General features: G+C 42.4%; 1 long non-coding RNA gene and 1 gene segment (V, D, J or C); one reads left to right on the top strand and one right to left on the bottom strand.

The window, feature by feature from the left end:
- The window catches only part of LOC108407468 (T-cell receptor gamma chain C region C10.5-like), a 65,823-nt gene that overhangs the window by 38,704 nt on the left and 6,750 nt on the right, over positions 1 to 20,369 (bottom strand). The window contains 3 exon segments of the C gene segment in view: positions 2,335 to 2,651; positions 2,761 to 3,000; positions 3,148 to 3,230. Coding sequence covers positions 2,335 to 2,651; positions 2,761 to 2,803 — 360 coding nt within the window.
- The window catches only part of LOC140849947 (uncharacterized), a 32,895-nt gene continuing 19,380 nt past the window's right edge, over positions 6,855 to 20,369 (top strand). For both annotated transcript variants that reach the window (XR_012132403.1, XR_012132402.1), the window contains exon 1: positions 6,855 to 18,754. This is a non-coding gene — a long non-coding RNA (uncharacterized lncRNA). The remainder of the gene's footprint in view (positions 18,755 to 20,369) is intronic.

The following is a 20,369-nucleotide window of genomic DNA, read 5'->3' on the forward strand; positions in this document are numbered from 1 at the left end:
CAGTTGTTCACTTAGTAGCTGGTTACTAAGACACCCTGATCAGCCTTCCTTTCCTTGTGTCATTTCCTTACCTCCCGGCTGGTCCTTCACCTCCCAAATAAATTGCTTCTACTCAAATCCTGAGGCACACCTCTAGGAGACCCAAACCAAGACACCCCACACCTCCTGTCAGGTGACCTCTCAATGCAGATACCCTTCAGTTGTCCTAGTTAGGACAATAGTTGTTAGGACAACAATAGTTGTCAAAACATTGCTCTATTATGCATAGATATCTTTCAAAGTAATAAAGCTTTCTGCTAAAATGTATAAAATATGTAAAAGTACCAAAAAGAACTTAAAACCACTTACTCTCCCAGGGTCATCCACTCTTTAAACTTTGGAAAATTTGTTTCCAATTGTTGCTTCTGTCAACATGTACATTTATGTATTTGAGAGCTTAATATGTAAACCAATTCTGTGCTCTACATTTTCCTTACTCAAATGTGACTATTTTCAATTTTACTTATAAGTCCTTAAAACACGTTTTTAATGGCTGTGTAGTGTTTTGTCATGTCCAAGTCACACAGAGAAGGAGCCCCTTTCCCTCCTGCTCATCGCTGCTGTGTGTCACTAGGTTTTCATGCCCATAAATATCCCAGGGTCTGTTGGTGAGTCAAAGTGGCTCCATCTCCTGAGATCAGCCCTGTGCAGCCTCTTCATCCCGATTCTGCACTGCCCCTTTGAGCATTCAGTGAAATAACCTGTGTAAAGCTTTTAGCACAGATATCAGGAGAAGCTAATTCCATCTTATCTTGCTCTTCTTTCTGGGAAGGGTTCATGCTTTCTGAATCTTTATCTTCCCTTCAGTGGCCTTCTTACCTTAGCTCCTGTGCTCGCCTTAGGTGAGGGGTGAGGCTCTGTTGAGACTCAGGCCCTTACGGTGCCCCCCACTGTGGACCCACCCCCCCCATCAGGAATCACGATGGACAGGGTGTGGGCACGAGATCCTGAGTTTGTCCGTGAGAAGGTGTGGACACGGCCCTGAGAGACCCATTCTGCTTTCCACAGTACCTTTGCACTTAACAGCACAACCTGACCCTTGGGAGAAATGGAGGACTGTGTTGCCATTACTTCTGGAACTGTAGGTAAACTGCATGCATGACAGTTATGTGGTAAGAGATCCCTGTTACTGAAAGTACCAGTATTAGAACATATTAAATAGAATATATTAAATATTCTATACTCTGATCTGGTTTCTGCTGGTACTTCGCCAAATGCCTCAGTGGTCACCTTACAACGTATGTGGGCACTCATCTCTTGCTTTGGTGATTGATATTTCAAGTTGCTTCGGCCTTGTCTGCCCAAGGCCAACTGCAAGCAAAAAGCAGAAATTCCCGTGAACAAAATTCCTCATTATTTGAAAATGGACTCCAAAGACGTGTGAGAAGAGTTTTTATAGTTTTACATGTTACATTTTATTTCACTCTTCCTTGAACTACCAACTGCCAATCACAGAATTCAGTTCTTGTAATTATTTGCATTTTATTAATCTGTGAAGCATACTACCTTTGTCTCCTCTGTAGTTGCAGGGAGCCTGTATCATCTGTCCTTTGACCATTTGATCCTTATTCGGAATCTTTAGTTTTCTTTGCAGAACCTGGACAAGGCATACTCACCACGTTGAATCACCTGCTATCCCCAAGGGTCTGTCCCCTGGAGCTACTTGTCCTGCCCAGCACTGAGCCCTGAGTGTGGAGTGAGGTGTAGCTTCTTCCCCTAGGGTTCAGGATTGTACTTTAGTCTCTCCCATAGCCCAAAAGCTAATTGTTAACTTAGGCATTTAATGGTCACTAGACTTAGGATGGCCTCAGGACACTAATAAAAGGCATGAAGTTTTTATGTTTGACAGATCATTCTACGTCTGAATACTTCCAGTGCTCATGAATAAAATCAGAAAATAATTACAACAGAAAATATCTATGTACTGTGTATGCCCCTTTCCTGACTCCGTTCGGAACCATTCAGTTACCAGATATCTCTGTCTCTACAGTGAATTAACAAATGGGTCTTGTTCTAACCATTCAGCCTTTACTTTCATAGTTTCCAGACAGCCTGATTTGGTAGGAAATAGTGTCAGCTTGCTTTAATTTGGATCGTAATTGCTGATATCCATGGGGTTGACTGTGCAAGCAGAATCGAAGATGTCTTCCTGCTGAGTTCAGGAAACAGCACAGGGAGAGAGGCTCAGACTGGGCACCCAGCTGTGCAGCCTCTGTGGTCACCATGTGGGAAGGATGTGGGTAGGCACAGACCTGGAGATGGTTCTTGTGTAGCTGATCCTGGCAACTTTAACACTGTGTCTGTCCAGAAGGCACAGTAGTACACCGCTTCGTCTTCTTTTTCTAAGAAATTTACTTTCAAGGTAGAAGTGAATGCAGCAAGATTTTTGCTTGCCTCTAATTTGTTGTTCTTCCCACCTAAGGAACCGCTGTTGAAGGTTCCTGAGACATATATTAAATATTCTATACTCTGATCTGGTTTCTGCCGGTACCAGTGTATCATTTCTTCGCCAAACGCCTCAATGGTCACCTTACAACGTATGTGGGCACTCTTATCTCTTGCTCTGGTGACTGATATTTCAAGTTGCTTCGGCTTTGTCTGCCCCAGGCCAACTGCAAGCAAAGAGGAGAAATTCCCATGAACAAATGATGTCTAAAGAGGCAACAATAAAGACTTTTTCCAGCCTCTCCTGTGGACTGAAATGATTGTAGGGCAACTCACAAGCCCAGAAGGAGGAGAAGATGACTGCTTGCAGTAGAGGCATCTCGATGGCCCTGCTGGCTTCCCAGGAGAAGGTGAGAGAGTGAAGTCTCTGGGAGCAGGAGGTCTCAGGCCAGAGGCGGGAGGGTGGGGCTGGTTCCGGTTTCTCAGAAGAAGAGATGGCTTATAGGTGCCCGGGGCTCTTCATGTCATGATCTGCCACAGCAATGAGCAGTTCTGGGCTTTCCTGTCCCATGGCTGCTGGAGAGACCAGGTAAGGGGGTTCAGGGCCTGGAAAGGAATCCCTGGTCTGTGTGGTGGGGCAGGGAGTGTTCTCACATCCTCTCAGCCATTGCCCCTGAAAATTCCACAATGTAGACACATGGCTTCAGAAATATGAAGACATACCTTCTGTGTTCAGCTTCTATCTCTATCTTCCTGTGATTTGCTGCTGATTCCGGACTCAGGTATGAAAACTGACCTTTACTTTTCTGTGAAACAATATAACAAAACAAAAATCAGACACTGAAATATCTCATTGACATTACTTAATATGCCTTATCACAAACACTGGAGTGATTCTCTGCCTTTTACAATCAATTCAGATGTCAGCATGCAGATTATGACTCAGAGAATTCAAGTTTCTTTTATACTCTGGGTGCCTCCAGGAAGGCACTAGGCTGCAACTGCTGGCAGACAGTATGAATCAGAACAGTCTCTGGAAATGGGCTCCTATTCCCCCTGGACCTCGGAACTCTCATGAACATTATGCCACATGCAGGAATATTTTCAAAGCCGTATTATGTTTAATATGTAATGGTAAGCTTTAAATTGAAGAGCATATCCATTAGCCATTGAGGGCTTGCTCTTTGTCAGGCATTATCCTAAATGTTTTCTGACATTATTTAATCCTTTCAACAGTCGAGGTAACTGTTAATGATTATTTCCATTTGACAAACAGACACAGAACTAGTAAATAAGAGAAACTGGATTTAATAGTTGCTTGTTAAAGAAAACCAAGAATAAAAGGCACCCATCATTTGCTTTTATTTTGAATTTTTCTCTACATATTATAGCTGGAAATAGGATTGCTTGGTATTTATATATATATATATATATATATATATATATATATATATAAAGTTTTGTGTATATATATAAATATAATTTTTAAGTGGTATTTGCATATTTGGCTTTATATCCGCTTTTTATGATAAACTTATTGCAGGCCTTTTTAATGATCAAACATGTTAATGAACATAAAGTCTACTATGTGCCTGGCAATAATATGGCCTTCATAATGTTTTTAAGTTGTAGTTTTGTTCTTATTGAAAAACAGGAGAAAATTGCCTTTGTAAATAATATTTTAATTATAAAAATTGTGGTCCCTTATTGGAAAAGCATAGAAAGAAAAGAAAAGCATCCACCCTAAGGAGGGAAACAAACCCATCTGAAACTCCAATAGTTCCTTTCATTTTATTTCTTCTGCCATATGGACATTTACATGGTTGAGATATAATATATACTCATTTGTATTTGTATTTTTTTATATTTGAATGTAGAGATTTTCACTTGGATTAATAAATACAAAAGTACATTTTCAATGGCTTTATAATATTCTACCACTGAAAGGAACATAATTCATCATCGAATTTGTCACTGTTTTCTACAGCTAATATTAAAAAGCTGATATAATTTTAGTCTCCAGGCACTTGTTCCTTTGAAGATACTGTGTTATAAGGTCCAGTGCTCTTTTGTACATTTCATGAGAAAATGCATTGAGCAAAGGTATTTTGAGAAGCTTAATCCACACTTTCTAGGCATTCTTTTTGTAAGGGGTTCATCTTCTTACCTTAGATTGTGTTCCCCTCAGGTTCTTGTCTCTAATTTTCATAATAAATATAGGGATGAAGGAAGGTTCTGTTCAGGCTCAAGAAGGCAGTGGTCTCCCCTCTAAGAAATAGTCATGTTCATAAACAGTGTAGGTCAAAATGTCAGTCAAAAACTATGAGCCCCCCAGTGGTCTGAAAGAAGGGCTGAAGGATCATGTGTCCAAGTCCATCTCTTTTGTCTGCCTGGCCTGCAAATCCCTCTTCTCTCCCTTCAGTATATCTGCAGAATGAACATTGCACTGTACATCCATAAAATGGGAGTGAGAGAGAGTACATACATTGATGTTATTTGAGGAATTTTTAATTAAAGTGACCATATAGGAAACATAAAAAGTTTACTGCAGATACTACTATTAGAAACACAAAATAAAGATCTTTGCTGTTTTATACAGAATATCAATTTAAAATTTATTGGGGTTTTACTTATTCTGTGAAAGTACCTGATCACTCAAGTCCTGTCCCCAGGCTTCAGCAGATAGTAATGACTCGTGTCAGTTCTGCCCCAGTATGGGATGGAGACAATGCACTATTCCTTTCATTGTCCCACGTAAGAAGTGGTTTAGAGCAATAGTCCAAAGCACACAGATTATCCAGGGCCTTGCCCTGCTTTGCCAGCTAGCCACATGCCCGCCATGGGACTTAGACAAGTGCTTGCACCACTGAGTCCCTCTCTTAGCTCCAGAGTCAGACGTGCTTGATGAGAATAACAGAACAGGCCTTATAGCTGGTGTGGGCTGAGGAGGTGATGTGTGCAAAGACTTGAGAGCAGGGACACACACACAGATGTTGGCCCCTGGGTCTTGGCAGGTTCTCTCTCTTCCCTCACGTGCAGAAACAAGGGCCACCCATGGTAGGCTCCTCTCACAGCCCCAACGAATGAGGAGCTCCGACCTGATGATAACCCGCTGGCAGAAACCTCCCCACACTTGCAGAAAACCAGCTTTGTTCCAACCCTAATTTACCCCAGATACCCCAGTGTTCCCATAAAGAATTGTAGTCCTTACACTTCTCATCATGGGCTCAGAGTCCTGTCAAAAAGCATGCACTTACTGCCTTTGGCTGACCATTAAACTTAAATTCTTTAAACTGTAATTTCTTTAGTTGTACTATGGACTGATAATAGTTATATTGCAGAGGGGTCGCCTTGAGTGTATGCCATGATAATGGTACACAGTAAGACCTTCTGTCAGCCTGAACCTTGCTCCCTTACTGGAAGTCTCTGTATGGTGAGACGAGGGACAGTGGCATCCCTGGGGCTCTCAGTCCTCAGACAAAATTTTCCTTCATTGGTAAATAGTGTCAAATAAAGCTGTGGAAGCACAAATCCTGGGGTCAGCCAGAAGCGAAAGTGCAAACATAATCTAGCACAGCTCCCTATGAAGCTCTGAAGGGCTGCAGAGTTGGGGAAGCTGAGGCCAGGAGCTCAGCAGGTAGCTGGTTATAGTCATCACTACCTGGCAGGATGTGGAATGGCCTAGACCCAAGGAGGGATCCTTGTGAGTTGTCTAGACAGTTCTAGGACTGCAGGTACCATCCAGCACAGTAGTAAATGTCCACATCTTCTATGAAATTATTATCAGGATGGAACTGAAAACTTAGCAATTCTTTCTTGCCTCTATCTTATTCTTCCCACCTGTGTGACTTTGAGCTGGGGCTTTTGTTGAGCTCACATAAACTAAATGCTCCAAAGCCTGATTTGGTTTCTGCTGTTATCAGTGAATGACTTCCATTTCAAAATACGGGCTTAATGTCTTGCAGTGTATGTCAATGCTTTTCTTTACTTCTGAGGAAGTGGGTATCTGGAATGCTCCACTTTGGATAACCCAAGTCCAACTGTAAGTAAAAGAACAGTATTCCCAATGACCTTCTGGTAGTCTAAGAAACATTAAAGAATTTCTTTGCTTATTCATCTAAACCCAAATGATCAGGGAGTGTGACTTACATTCCCAGAAGGAGAGGAAGACAAATGCTTCAAGCAGTGACTTCCTGTCTGCCAGGCTGTGTCCTAAAGGAGGAGGCAGGAAGGTGGGTATGTGGTGTCTGGAAGCCTCAGGTCAGTGGCAGGAGGGCGTGGCCTGAGCAGGAAGGAAGTGGTGCTCAGGTGGATCCCTAGTTCTTCAGTGGGGGCTGCAGTCTTGCAGGCCTGAGGTTACTGTTGTCTGGCCCCCTGCTTGCTCTGCTGGTCTCAGGAAAGGGGGTGGTCTTTGGAGGGCTGTTGGACATGAATGAGAGGGAGCCATGGAAGTGTCTTGATTTTAACATTTTAACATATTGCAAGTGTAATAAATGCTAACTTTTCTAATAGCAAATATTTAATGAGCATTTTCTATTTGTTGGACTTTTTTTCTAAATGTTCTTTACCTGTTTAATCCTCACAGCCATCACATGGTAAAAATGTAGTTTCATTTCATAGATCAGGAAAGTGAGAAACAGAGTGTTTTGACTCAACAAAGGTCACATAACTCATAAGTGGGACATGGTGGTAAAGATGCACACTGGAGAAACACAGAGAAATGGGGTAAAGATGAAAATAAAAATGCCCATGGTCATATCACCAAGGCCAACAATTATTTTATTTTTGTTTGTTAACTTCTGGATTTTTTCTTTGCAGATATATAGTTATAAATGTTTTGTGAATTATAAATATATTAACAAGCTACATATGCAGTATGTGTAGGGCTTGCGTTCTTCCTCTTCCTGTTCACCTTACATTCTGAGCAACTTCCCAGGTCACTGAAGCATTTTTTAAATGTCTGCAGCTATTAACTGTTTATCCCTTAGAACCTGCCTGACCCAGGACAAATTCCTTAATTTCTTTGTGCCTCAAATTCCTCACCCGAAAATGGATGAATAATAAGACCTATTACAAAAGTTTATGCAGATTTAATTACTAAAAATGCCGAGTATGGTTTGGGCCTATAGTAACTTTTTGGTAATTATTAGATATTATTCCTACTATTATAATTTCTAAAGTTTTCCATCCCCATATTGTCAACCACTTCATTTTCCACTGAGCTTTCACTGTTAAAATGCTTTGATACAGTTGTCCTTAAAATTTATGTCCAGCCCTGTCATGTTCTGTTTGGCACCAGTGTGATCTCAGATTGCTTGAGTTCTTCCAAGATGAAAAGGAGGAAGCCGGCTCGGATGGCTGGATTGTTCTCATGAGGCAACTGCCCTGTTTTCCCCCTTTTCCAGTAATTACCGTTTCTGAGGTGACCGACACTGGGCACTGGATTTTGAGCAGGTACAGGTTGGTAGACCAGAAGGCCTGTGACCTACCCCTAGTGGGACTCCCCCTTCCTCTGTGCAGGGGTGCAGCCTGGGAAGGCGGGGGAGGAGGAAAGGATACTGATGTGCCCCTGGGCATGGGCATTGGCTCTAGGCCTGGCGGCTGTCACTGCTTGGGTGGCCACAGCCGCTCTGGGTCCTGGTCACCTACATTGCCATCACTGCCAGGTATTTCTATCCAAACCATGTGTATGAGTGTAACAATGTGTGTGTGTGTAAAAGGGAGTCAGTTGTATATAATTGGGGACATCCACACAATCTGACTTTAGCTGCAAGAAAAGCTGAGAATAAGTATTTTCCTTCCTATAGTAGATGAATTCACCTTTTACCAAGACTCAGAAAGTGGGAAATTTCCTATACATAGAATTGGGTTTTAGATTCTAAAAGCCGAAAATAAAGATAAATGGCCACTTCAGATACAGTCCTGAGAAAGTGTTTTCCTTTCTTAATTATTGCAAATGAAGAAGTAAACAAAAGCAGAATATATTGTTGGGGAGGAAAATTTTTCCTCTAACTTTCAATGTTCTCACTGGTCTAAGAATGAAACTGACATAAGACAGATTAACAGAAATCAAATTACTTTCGTATTTACAGGAACCCCACATATGTGAGAGGCTCAAATACAGAAAGGTAAAATGAGGTATCTATGCCATTTTGAGCTAAGGAATGAGGTAGGGGCCCGGGGCTTCCGAGGGGAGCGAGGCAATTCACACACAGTAGGCAGAGCCAATGTGTGGCAACTGACCAGGAGCCCTGGTCAGGAGGAAATCAGGTCTGTTGGAACTTGGAGCATGAAGGCTGGCAGCCCTGGCACAGCTGGTGGCCGTCTGCCCCCTCCTCCTGTGCCTCCACGGAGTGGCAACTAGATGAGCACTCCGCCATGCAGACAGGTCACTCAGGTAGAGCCTCTCTCTGGTACAAACTCTCATTCGGGTAAAGATCCCCAATTTAGATTCTTCTAGGCAGTTAAGGAAGGGGCAGAGGCTTCCCTTGAGCCCGCAGACTCTGACTGCCTTCAGTGCAAAACTGTCCACATGACAAAGTGGCACATTTTAGGGGGGGGTTCTGAACCCCTTTAGTATATTTTTTACCTTTAACACTTTATGAAAATAGATATTTTTTGTTTGTTTGTTTCTTATAATATTAAGAGCTCACAATAATGAAGGCATTCTCATGTGACAAGCACTGCGCTATGAACGCTTTGGTTCTATAATCTCATGAATCTTCACAAAGCCCATTAAGTGGATGATCTTTTTGTTGTTAAATTTTTCAGATAAGAAAACAGTAATTTGGTAGAACAGAGGGTCTTTGTACCAGAGAGACTAACTCTGGAATCCAAGTTTTTAAACAAGATAACTTCTTCCATATATTCTTTCTATAACAATATACATATTATATATCACTATATAGTATATGCATATACATGTATATATGTGTATACATTTGTGTGGGTATATGTGTGTGTGTGTGTGTGTGTGTGTGTGTGCAGTGTAGACTCCTTTCCTCTCATGTCTTTACAGTGCATCCTCAGGAGTCATTACAGGAAAGATCTAACTTGTTTCCTCAGTCATGCTCCCTGAGATTCATTTATTCGTGCGTTCATTCACCAAATGTTTCTCGAGGATCCACTACAGGCAAGGAGGCATAATGCAGATCCTGGAATGTCACAGAAGCCAGAGACAAAGGTCCCTAAGTATGCGGCACTTACATTCTAGCAGCAGTGGCACTCATCCTAACTGATCTGCGGCAACCCCTGGCACTTGCAGTAACGTCCCCGGCCGGTGTGCCCTCCCCCCTCTGCAGGGCCCCTGTGTCATCCACACTCTCTAGAAATCCCAGGACTAATGATGGATGCTCCCTGCTTCACTCAGGCTATTCTCAACAAACCTCAGACAGGAGCCCTGGTCAGGAGGAAATCAGGTCTGTTGGAACTTGGAGCATGAAGGCTGGCAGCCCTGGCACAGCTGGTGGCCGTCTGCCCCCTCCTCCTGTGCCTCCAGGACGGAGTGGCTTTCAGGGAGCCCAGACCGGGGGCTGAGGCTGAGGCTGGGGACTGGGGCTGAGGTGGCCATGTGGACAGGAGGGAGTCCAGAGCTGAGAGGGATTCCTGGGCTTTTGTTTTAGCTCCGCTAATTATAATGGCGTTTAATCCAATATCCATATTTTTAAACTGAAGGGGACAGGTGGATCAGAAACATGTAATGCAACCTGAAGTACAAAAGAAGTCACAAAAATAGCATAGTCTATATATCTTGGCAGGAAAACTGAGTGGGGGAGGTTGGCTCAAATGAATAAAGATGGGAGTCATTGGTAAGCCTATTGGGGAGGGAGCAGATCCCAGAAAAGATGAGGCCGGTCATTTGCACATACGTAGACAAAGCTTCCTCTTCGAGAAAATACAGAATTTGGCAACTCCATATGGAGTCACCCACATGTACATTTATCTAGAAACCTTACAAAAGCATACAGATGGTTTCCCAATTCATACCAGTGAACGGAGAACCAGTGGGCATTTATTGAATGTTCTAATGCCTGCTACTGTGCAGTTCCCAGAAGGCGCAAGGGTAGGCGGCCAAGTCTTCTTCCCCTCACTGTGAATGGCGATTGCAGACGTACAAGTCTCAGGTATCTTGTCTTCCTCAGATTTGTCCAATGGAGGGCCTGATTCCATTTTGATAACATCAGTTAAAATGTACAGCAGGTTCGGCATGGCTAGACCAGGTCTGTCTTGATACCAAAATATGCGTATTATAGAAATTGTTACACCAGATACTGCACATTCCAGGTGGGCTGTTTTCTACAGCTCTTTAGTACTCGAAGGTTGAGGCTGCTATAGATGACCTGCACCATACACACACACTGAGAAAAAAATAAGGGAGGGGAGAGAGTGAATGAACTGAAATCCTAGCCTTTTTTAAAAAAATCACAAAACTAGAGAATATCTGTTAAGGGAAACTGGGGGAAGAAAACTTATAAGCCCTTATAAGAACTTAACAAGAACTGCTAGAATTCATGCTCGGGACAATGACAACATGTTTGAGTGAACTGTGGACTACTCCAGGGCAGCCCAGAACCTGGAAACTATGGTGAGAAAAGTTTTAGATGAATGCGGCATAGCTGATTCAACCAAGTCAAACTTCCCACGGTGAGGGGGTACCTGGCTGTCTGACCTCATGGTAAAGCAGTGCCCTCACCACCAGCTAGCACATCTATTCAATCTGATGACCGCAGTTCAGCGTCCTCCACCTTAGACCACATTGTACAGTCGGCCACCCTAGAACCCTGAGATGACTCAGTTCTCCAGACTGTATTCATTTAGCACCCACTACATGTAACACCTGATGTTAAGTCCTTTGTGTGCAATAAAGATGCAATGATATGGCACCTATCCGTGGAGCGCCGTCTAACGTGGAAATGGCATGACTTAATGCTCTGATCTTGGTCTTCTCTTGTTTCCCTTACTGGGAGAAATTTATTCACAGAATAAATCCTTAGCCCCAGAAAGTTATCATGCCAGAGTAATGGGAAGAAAAGAGTGTGGTCTGGGCTATGTTGAGCATTATTTGGCCTACAGAGAGCTTATCTATGACCAGCTGGAGAGACTTTGGTTCATCAAGTTGCATACATCTGTTCAGCTACCCCTACACCCTGCAGTACGGAGTGACCCTGGTCCCCCTTGCAGTGCTGAATTCTGCACTCCAGTTGTTTGCCTTTGTTTAAGTTCCAGGCACAGCCTCTCCCTCCCCTGGGCTAGCTCCCTGAACAAAGAATCTTTACCACAGGCCAGCTTCTCCTCTAGGAAACATGGAAAATCCTCTTCCTGGATTCCTGAGTTTCCTTTTTGTCTATTTTTCTTTCTCTAACACGAGACATTTCCTCTGTCCTGGGATAACTTCACACTGCTCTCCGGCAATCCACCCAAGCTCCTCTTTGCCAGATTGCTCTCCTCACTTTACCTACTTGTCTGAGTGGCCTCTGCTCCCTCCTGGCTTTAATTATCCTGCAGGTGAGGGGGAAAGGGATGGTAGCAGGAAACCACAGGTCCATACACCCACCCCACACCTTTCTCCCGAGATCAATACACACATGTCCAGCTGACTGCTGCGCATTCTCACATATGTCAAACGTAGGTGCTCACCCTGCCTCAGCCCAGAGTGGACCCATTCTCCCCCAAGCCCAGCTCTTCTTCCTGACTCCATGCAGGACACTCCACCCCACTTTATCCAAGCCAGGAACCTGAGTGACAGCCTCAATTCTCCCATCTAACTGATGCATCACATTCCACATCCTGCAAATCTGCCTCCTAAATACTTCTTGGCTTTACCTCTGCCTCCAGAACACTCTGTCCAGACCTCTAATCTTGGCCTCTCCTACCCAACTTCCCAAGACCACAGACCTGATCTGGTCCAGTCAGTTCCCTCTTCAGGTTCTTCACCCTGCCACACCCTTCACCTGAGGATAAAGTCAAGAGTTCCTAGGCTCTGAGACTCTCGAGGATGTGGCCACCTCCTGCCTTTCTCATCTTCATGCACTCTCTCCTTAGACTTCTGTGATGGAGTCCCACAGAAGGACGATATGAAGTGTCTCCTCTCTAGACTGCTGTGTATCCCACTCTTCCTGGCTAACTCCTGTTCACCGTTTTGGGCTCAGCTCAGGCCCATCTCCTCTACGAAGCTTCCCTTACCCATTGTCAGGGATGGACATGCCTCCACTGCTTTCTGGTAACATCACCTTGTGCTTCCGTCTCTCATAGCACTGCTTGAGCAGGGCAAGGCCTATTCACTCACTGCTCTTACTGGACACTGGTAAGAGCTCCCAGGGTAGTGAGACCATGCCTTATTTATCTGGATAATCTCGGATGTGTATTGAATGGATAAAGAGCAAAGGAATGAGTTAATGAATGGACATCAAAGTATTTTTTTTCAGTGTGATGTCAATGAAATGTCATCATTTAAAATATATTTATATTTTAAAGCTTACCAAGTACTGGGCAATTACTGAATGTCTTATATATCCCTAGCACTTTGTAGCCCTAGCCCTTATCATATTTTGCTCTATACATTTAGTTTATTTAACTCTGTAAAATATCATGGGGCCCTTGTAGAAGCAGGTGAGGAAATGAGTCAAGATTAAACAGTTATCAGTGACAGATTTGAAGTTGAGACTTAATTCTGTCTAACTACAAACCTGTGCTCTGGTAAATTGTTCTTTGTTTCAGTTTTCTCGTCTATCCAGTAAGAATAAAATCAGGACCTGCTTTATTGTTTCTTTTTGTGAGGAATAAGTAAGGTAGCCCAGGGAGAGTGTTTAGAACAGTGCCTGACACACAGAGCCCACAGAACAATGCTGGGCAATTACTGTTACACTTTTAGGCTGCTTAGATTAACACGCCCCAGGGGTGTCAGCAGAAATGCATCAGCTGCACCCTTACCAGGCCGAATCCCTCATTTAGAGATAGAGCAGCTAGAATGTTCCAAAAGCAAGTGGTGGGGTGAAACAAGTTGGCACCATTTCTTGGGTATCAAAGTTTAAGAATCTAACTTGAGTACCCTAAAGATGAGCTCACTCTAGGAAGAAAGACTCTTGGTCTCTATTTCTCTGTAGGATTTGCATGCAGAAAAGAGCAAGTCTGTCACTCTAGAAGTTAAAACTGAAATCAAGTGGTGTAATTCAGATAGACATGAATTTTTGGCTCTGTTGTTTTCTCCATTTCAGAAATAAGAAAACTAATGCCTAGAAGAGTTAAGACCTCGCTCAAGGTCACATAGCTCCTGAAGGGCACAGCAGGAGTCAGTGCAGGGTACAGACAGGAGTGTGGGTGAGACAGGGACCATAGGCTTAGACAGAATAGGGTGAAGGCCTTTGGAAAAAAACAAAAGTAAGATAATCCATTGTGAGATCTGCTTTGGCATACTGAGAGGGGCCCAGCTTACTTTTCTGACTTTACCCAAGTGCTGCTGTAGGATCTGAAAAATCAAAAGTTAGCATAAGTACAGCCATCTTAAAGGGTTAAACACCACCCTCTAGCCTAGGAGAAAGAAAATTATTAGAATCTTGAAAAACAAATTAGTCAGCCAGTGTTAAATGTAGTGACCTTCAGTTAGCTAACCTCAAATCAGTTAATCATGAACACCAGGTGGTGGGCAGCTGCGGCCTTCAGACAGCTAACCTTGGTCGGATAGTCATGCATACCAAGCTTATCTTGCTGAAACACTGTGTAAGAAAATACTGTCTTTTTGAAAATGCTATGCTATAAAAACCTCTGGCTTTAGCTGCTCAGGGTCCTCGTTGAGACCCGCTGCGTCGGGCTAACTTGGACCCCTGCTAGCTGGTTCCTGAATAAATTCCTCTTGCTTGTTGCATCAAGAGACGTCTTTCGTGAGTGATTTAGGGCGGCGTCCTCCTCTGGGAGAATCCAACATTTGGGGGCTCGTCCGGGATCATGCGCTCACCCCGCTTCACTCCCAAAGTCGCTCTTGGAGGAAGAGGTAAGATTAGTGGCGCCTTGGTTTGTCTGTGTTCTGTTTTCTGTTTTTCAGTAAGACCGGTCAGAATTCTGAAAGGGGGTACCCACTCTCTGGCAGCTGTCCCGATCCCGTAAAGGGGTCGAGACTGCGGTCGGTAGACGTACTAGGAGCACCGCAGGCTGCAACCCTGGGGGACGCCTCGGGGAGGTTGGGAGGCCAGGGACGCCTGGTAGCCTCCCGTCTGTTTTTCCGGCAAGGTGAATCTGATGAGATAGGGTTGATTTTCAGGCGCCAGGAATATCAACCCTCTGATTCCTTTCGGTTTCTGTTTGAAAATCTGAGAAAAACAAAAAGCGGCCGCTGTGTGTCTAATCTGTGTGTGTCTCTGTTTTTTGTGTCTTTCACATGCCTAATAATTGTTATACTGACAATGGGACAGACTCAGACAACCCCCTAAGTGTGTAAATGAATATATCTTTCTACCTCCGGATGGTATTAATGAAATTGATTTAAAGACAAGCGCTTGTGAAAATTGAGTATTCTAAAACTTCCAGAAAACCTGATAAAAAAGTGTTAAGCATTAATGCTAATTTGAGTTTGCCTGAGGTGGGCATGTCTTGGTAGTTGTCGGCTGCCTGAGTTTACCTAGAGTCATTTGAGTCATGTTATCTGCTAAATCTTTTAAGAATAGAATGCTTAGAAGCTTGGCTTTGTCTAGTGTTCAGTGGAGGTCTTGTGAGTAGGCTAGCGTAGTTGTTGCAGGTAGGTGAGCTGGATAAGTGTGGCAAGTGAACACCTTTTTAATTGTGTGTTGCAGTGTGTATGCCTACCTGCAGCCTGAGAATCTTTGTAGTAACTTAAAGCCTTAGAGTTTTGTTAAGTTGAGAAGATGTGCTCTGTGTTTGCTGGGAGATTGTGCTGTGAAGCTCATGGTTACAGAAATTGTAGAATGTGTTCATAAGTTTGTCAGTCTAGGGAATGTTAGTTTGACAATTTGCAGTGTCCTGCTTCTCAGTGTTCACTGGAAGTTGAAGTTTCTAATGGTTTTGAGTTCTGGTTAGAACTGCTTAAGGTGATAGAGAGGGCATTTCTCTATGCTGGAAGATGTATGTTTTAATGAGAGAAAGTGTAAAGAACGGAAATTCGTTTTGTTGAAAGTAAAAGAAAGTGATTGTTCTGAAGTGCAGCTATTTGTTTAAAGAGAGAGAACACTGAATGTAAAAAGAAAGTTGTAGAAGGCTTGTGGAAGAGTTAGTATAGTCATGCTATGTGAAATTGAAGCGAGTAAGTCTTGGTATCGAGTGTACAGCAGAATTAGAATTTTGTTTTCAGTTAAAAAGACAAAGTTTTCTTTAACTGTTAGTCTGCTCTTAATGTTGAAAGATCAAAGCAGTTTCTCATGCTTAAAGTCTCAGTGAGTTGCCATGAAATCGTAATATTAAAAAGGACTAAAAGCTAAAGTTTGTTAACAACTGTATAACCTTTATTTGCCTTTGAAATATTTTGTTATTGAAAATGATTGCATAGCCTGAAAAATTGAATTCCTAAGCAGAATGGTAACAAAGCTTTTTTCAGCTGATTAAATGCACTTAGTTAACAAACCAAAATTTATTCTTAAAAATTAAACTGTAGAATCTAGACAAGATTATGTTTCTCCCAGAAAAACAGGTTTCACTGTAAAGGTTTAGATAGACGAACATGTGACCACTTTTGAGAAAAGTTGTAATTAATTTTTTGAGAACCACCAGGTCTTCTTGTTTAATTTATATGCTGTATGTTTTAAAAAACATAGAGGACTCCATATTTTTTAATGCAAATGATCTTAGAGCTTTTAATAGAATTTGCACAGCAGCTTATATCTACTATTAAAGAGTAAAACATTCTTGAAGCTTTCAGGGAAGACCTGTAGACTTAAGCACTTTCTCTGCTTTTTTGTATCTGGTCTTAGACACTTATGCTGAGTTATGTTCTTATTATTTTCACTGTTTGTAAGCTATTGATTGTAAGCCAAAGGTCATCATTTCTCAGTCCCTAAATGAAGAAGTAAAATGCCTGATCTCTTTCTTCTCAAAGCATATTTCTGGTCATATCTGAATATCTGTGTGAAAGAAAGAGACATTTAAATTTGAGATTCTGCTTAAACTTTTAAGTTAAATTTGACTATAGCCATATTCATTCTTTGTATGTATCTCTAACAGGTCTTTTGTTTGCCTGGTGATATTATACTCTGCCTTGAGTTTAGACAGTTCTTTCAGCTAAATATGAATTCTTATTATAGCTTTTTTCCCCTCCTGAAGATGAAAGCAGAAGAATCTACCATCTGCTACCATTCTCTCAAGAATGCTTAGTAACCTAGAATTATTTTGACTTTCTGTATATTGTCTTTAAAAATTGACAGCAGCAGTCTCCCCTGCTGCCCCACCTTTTTAAGATGTCTCGTTTACTGTGCTGAGTATATAGACAATAAATGTGTAATGATAGTTCTAAAAAAATTAAATGCAAAAAGGTGCTTTTACCTCTAGTTAACTCTGATATTTTCCAGAGGGCCCCTGGAACATGTCAGAAGAATTTTTTCTCATTAGAGAAAGTATTTGACTAATTTGGCTTATTTATCTGATATATATATATATATATATATCTATGTATAGATATATATATATATGTATCTATATATATATTTACCAAGAAAGCACTGTCAAAGAGAATGATTCTAAACTTTGTTACTGAATGTTTTGTATTACAGAAATATCAGAATTTCCTTATGTCAACTGTCTTACAGTAAGCTCTCATCAGATCTTTAACCATTGTCATTTGTAAGTCTTTTGTCATTTATAGTATTATCCCTAAACTGGTAAAGAACTGAATTTCAGCAGAACAGGTATTAGTTACATAAGAGTACATAAACTAAAGAAAATGATTTTGTGTCTTTTTGTTTCAAATGTTGCTGATAAAGTGTTTTAACCTTGTTCTCTTAAACTGACAACAGTTTAGTAAATGACTATCTTTATAAGCAGAATTGAAACGTCCTTCTCTCTACTTGATCCCTCCAGAGTTTAAAAATTTTCAGTGACTGTTTTTGTATTCCATGGCAGTATGTTTATTTGCACGAGTTCAATAAGAATCTGCTTTCCTTGTGAGAAGACTACTTAAGAACACTGGTTATACTACCAGGGCTTTGACTGGAATGTCATACCTGAGAGACATGTGTATAGACTCAGATGTGAACAACTTTAAAGAACTAAGATTGACTTTATAAAGCCAACAAAGCCCCTTGGAAGAACTGGCCTGGTACCTTGCTTACAGAGTTCCCAGCAGCCTTACCAGGTGAGTAAAGAAGGTCACTTCCTGGCAGGTGCAGAGACCTCGAGAAGAGAAGAATTCATCCAAATCTACAGGTACTGCAGGCAAAGCCTGATGGCAAGTCTAGCTTGGCTGTCTAGCCTCAAGAGGCTTTTAAAAGTTCAATCTGAAATTCCTTACAAAAAGTTCCAGCAAAGCATATTTAAAAGAGCCTGTATAATCAATTGCTCTTCTTGCTGCACCTGTGCAAATAATCAAGCCAGCTGTTAATTATTTTCTTAACCTGGTTACTTCTAGTAAAAATGAGAGTGATTTTAGAGAGAAGTATTGTTTCAATAATGCAGCCTCCTTCCAGAATAAAAAAATCCAACTCCAGATGTTGCTACATAACCTAATAACACAATTTGTTTTATCTTGCCTAGAAGCCACAAAACTGCAAATAGTAATAGAAATGAAACCTAGAATAGAAGCGCCAGCCTTCTGAAGCCCTCTCAACTGACCAGTGATGGAGACCTAGCTGCACCCTTTACTGCGCCCCCTTCTCAGCACGAAGCAGTCAGAGCGGTCATCGCCCCTTTTCCCTAGCAGCAGCTTGAGTCTCTATCTGTAGAAGAAAGAATGAGACCATACCCATAGCCTTCCCTGGTAAAAACAAGACCCTGCATACTAAATCGGCTGATATCTTTTGCTAGAGAAGAGTGAGTGCCGTTCATGTGCTGATGTTGAAGCAACAATATCATTCACTCACCCCACAAGAAGACACAAACATTCCATGATTAGAATGCCCCTAAAGAGAAGTGGGGAAATGTAGGATCTGAAAAATCAAAAGTTAGCATAAGTACAGCCATCTTAAAGGGTTAAACACCACCCTCTAGCCTAGGAGAAAGAAAATTATTAGAATCTTGAAAAACAAATTAGTCAGCCAGTGTTAAATGTAGTGACCTTCAGTTAGCTAACCTCAAATCAGTTAATCATGAACACCAGGTGGTGGGCAGCTGCGGCCTTCAGACAGCTAACCTTGGTCGGATAGTCATGCATACCAAGCTTATCTTGCTGAAACACTGTGTAAGAAAATACTGTCTTTTTGAAAATGCTATGCTATAAAAACCTCTGGCTTTAGCTGCTCAGGGTCCTCGTTGAGACCCGCTGCGTTGGGCTAACTTGGACCCCTGCTAGCTGGTTCCTGAATAAATTCCTCTTGCTTGTTGCATCAAGAGACGTCTTTCGTGAGTGATTTAGGGCGGCATCCTCCTCTGGGAGAATCCAACACTGCTTTTCTTCCTCCAGCCCTAAACAAGTGATTTGTTGCAACTTAGGCAAGTAGCAAGCAAGCCCAAAACAAAATAGTAAAAACAGGAAGGATTCCATCTTAAAACCCAAATAGTTAAAAAAAGTTTCTTAACAGACAATAACTGAACCCACCTTGGGAGCAAAGCAGGCAGTCTTGAGTAATATGCTCCCAGCCCAGGAAGCTGCTATCCTGGGAGGAAATCAGAGCAGTAAAATTCTTGTAAATAACCAGGAAGATTAATAAGAAACTTAGTGTTTCTTCAGAAGTATTTGAGACCACTTAGCAGGTGTACATCCCTAGCCCTTTGTCTCTCAACTGCCTATAAAACCCCTAGACAACACACCACCCCGCTCTCTTGTCCTCTCCTGGTCTGAGCCAGGAGCTCTGTCCTCTTGCTTTCTCTCTAAATAAAAGCCTCTGCCTTGCTCTCCTACCTAGACTGTGAAGCTTATTCTTCAGCTCCGTGAACAAGAACCCCTGCATCATAGGAAGGGATAAGGCTTCACAGCAGGGCGCTGGGCACTCCATCTGGGGAAGGTGAACAGTGTTGCTCTGTAAGGACAGGAGTGAGCAGCTCCTTCCTCCTGTTGGCCACCTCCCCTCCCTGTCACCAGGTCAGAGGTGGATGTTGGGCACTGAGGTAGAAGTAAGAAGAGGAAAGGATGGATTTTTTCAGGACAATGGGGAAGATGAAATGAAGGAACAGCCCCAAACCAGAGCAAAAGTAAGCCTTCTGTACCTCTACCCTTCTCACACGTACTTAGCCTTGACCAAGGCGTGCAGTAGACGGTGGGGTGGTTGGGCTCTTTCGCCCACAGGCCTGTCTCAATTGTAAATCTCTAACTGCAGAAGCAGAAGCTCCTGGAGATAGATGAGTTAAGGAACCTGAGAAATCACTTCCTTCAGATCATTTCCACTTTCCTCTTGTTAATCTTTGTTACTGATGCTCTTCATCTGTACGTAAACTGGATTTTCAATTGAAAAGGTGTTTAAATTCAGCTTAGACCTCAAAGAGCTTTTTTTCCTTTCCCACCCAAAGCCACAGAGGGGTTTCCTGTTTGGGGCTGGGGAATCAGTAACATGGGTTTTTCTTTTTCTTTTTCTTTTCAAGAAGTTAATTGGCTTCTAAAGAAGGTAGTGAACATAGGGTATCTTACTTGCATGATTTTACTTTAATACCCAAATTACACAATTTTAGCAGTTAAACCCCCTCATTTCACAATGAGAGAAAAGGGGCCAGAGAAGCTGGGGACCCGCCCAGAGTCCCATATGGGGTGGCACTCAGGGAATGTGGAAGGCTGATGGCCAGGTCCCATCCAAACTGACTGCCTCTTCCTGTCATGAGGATTATTACCCACCAACAGGAGTTTGAGTGCTGGGCAGGGCTCT

The sequence above is a fragment of the Manis javanica genome, chromosome 6 (assembly GCF_040802235.1).
Source record: "Manis javanica isolate MJ-LG chromosome 6, MJ_LKY, whole genome shotgun sequence".
Taxonomy (NCBI): Eukaryota; Metazoa; Chordata; class Mammalia; order Pholidota; family Manidae; genus Manis; species Manis javanica.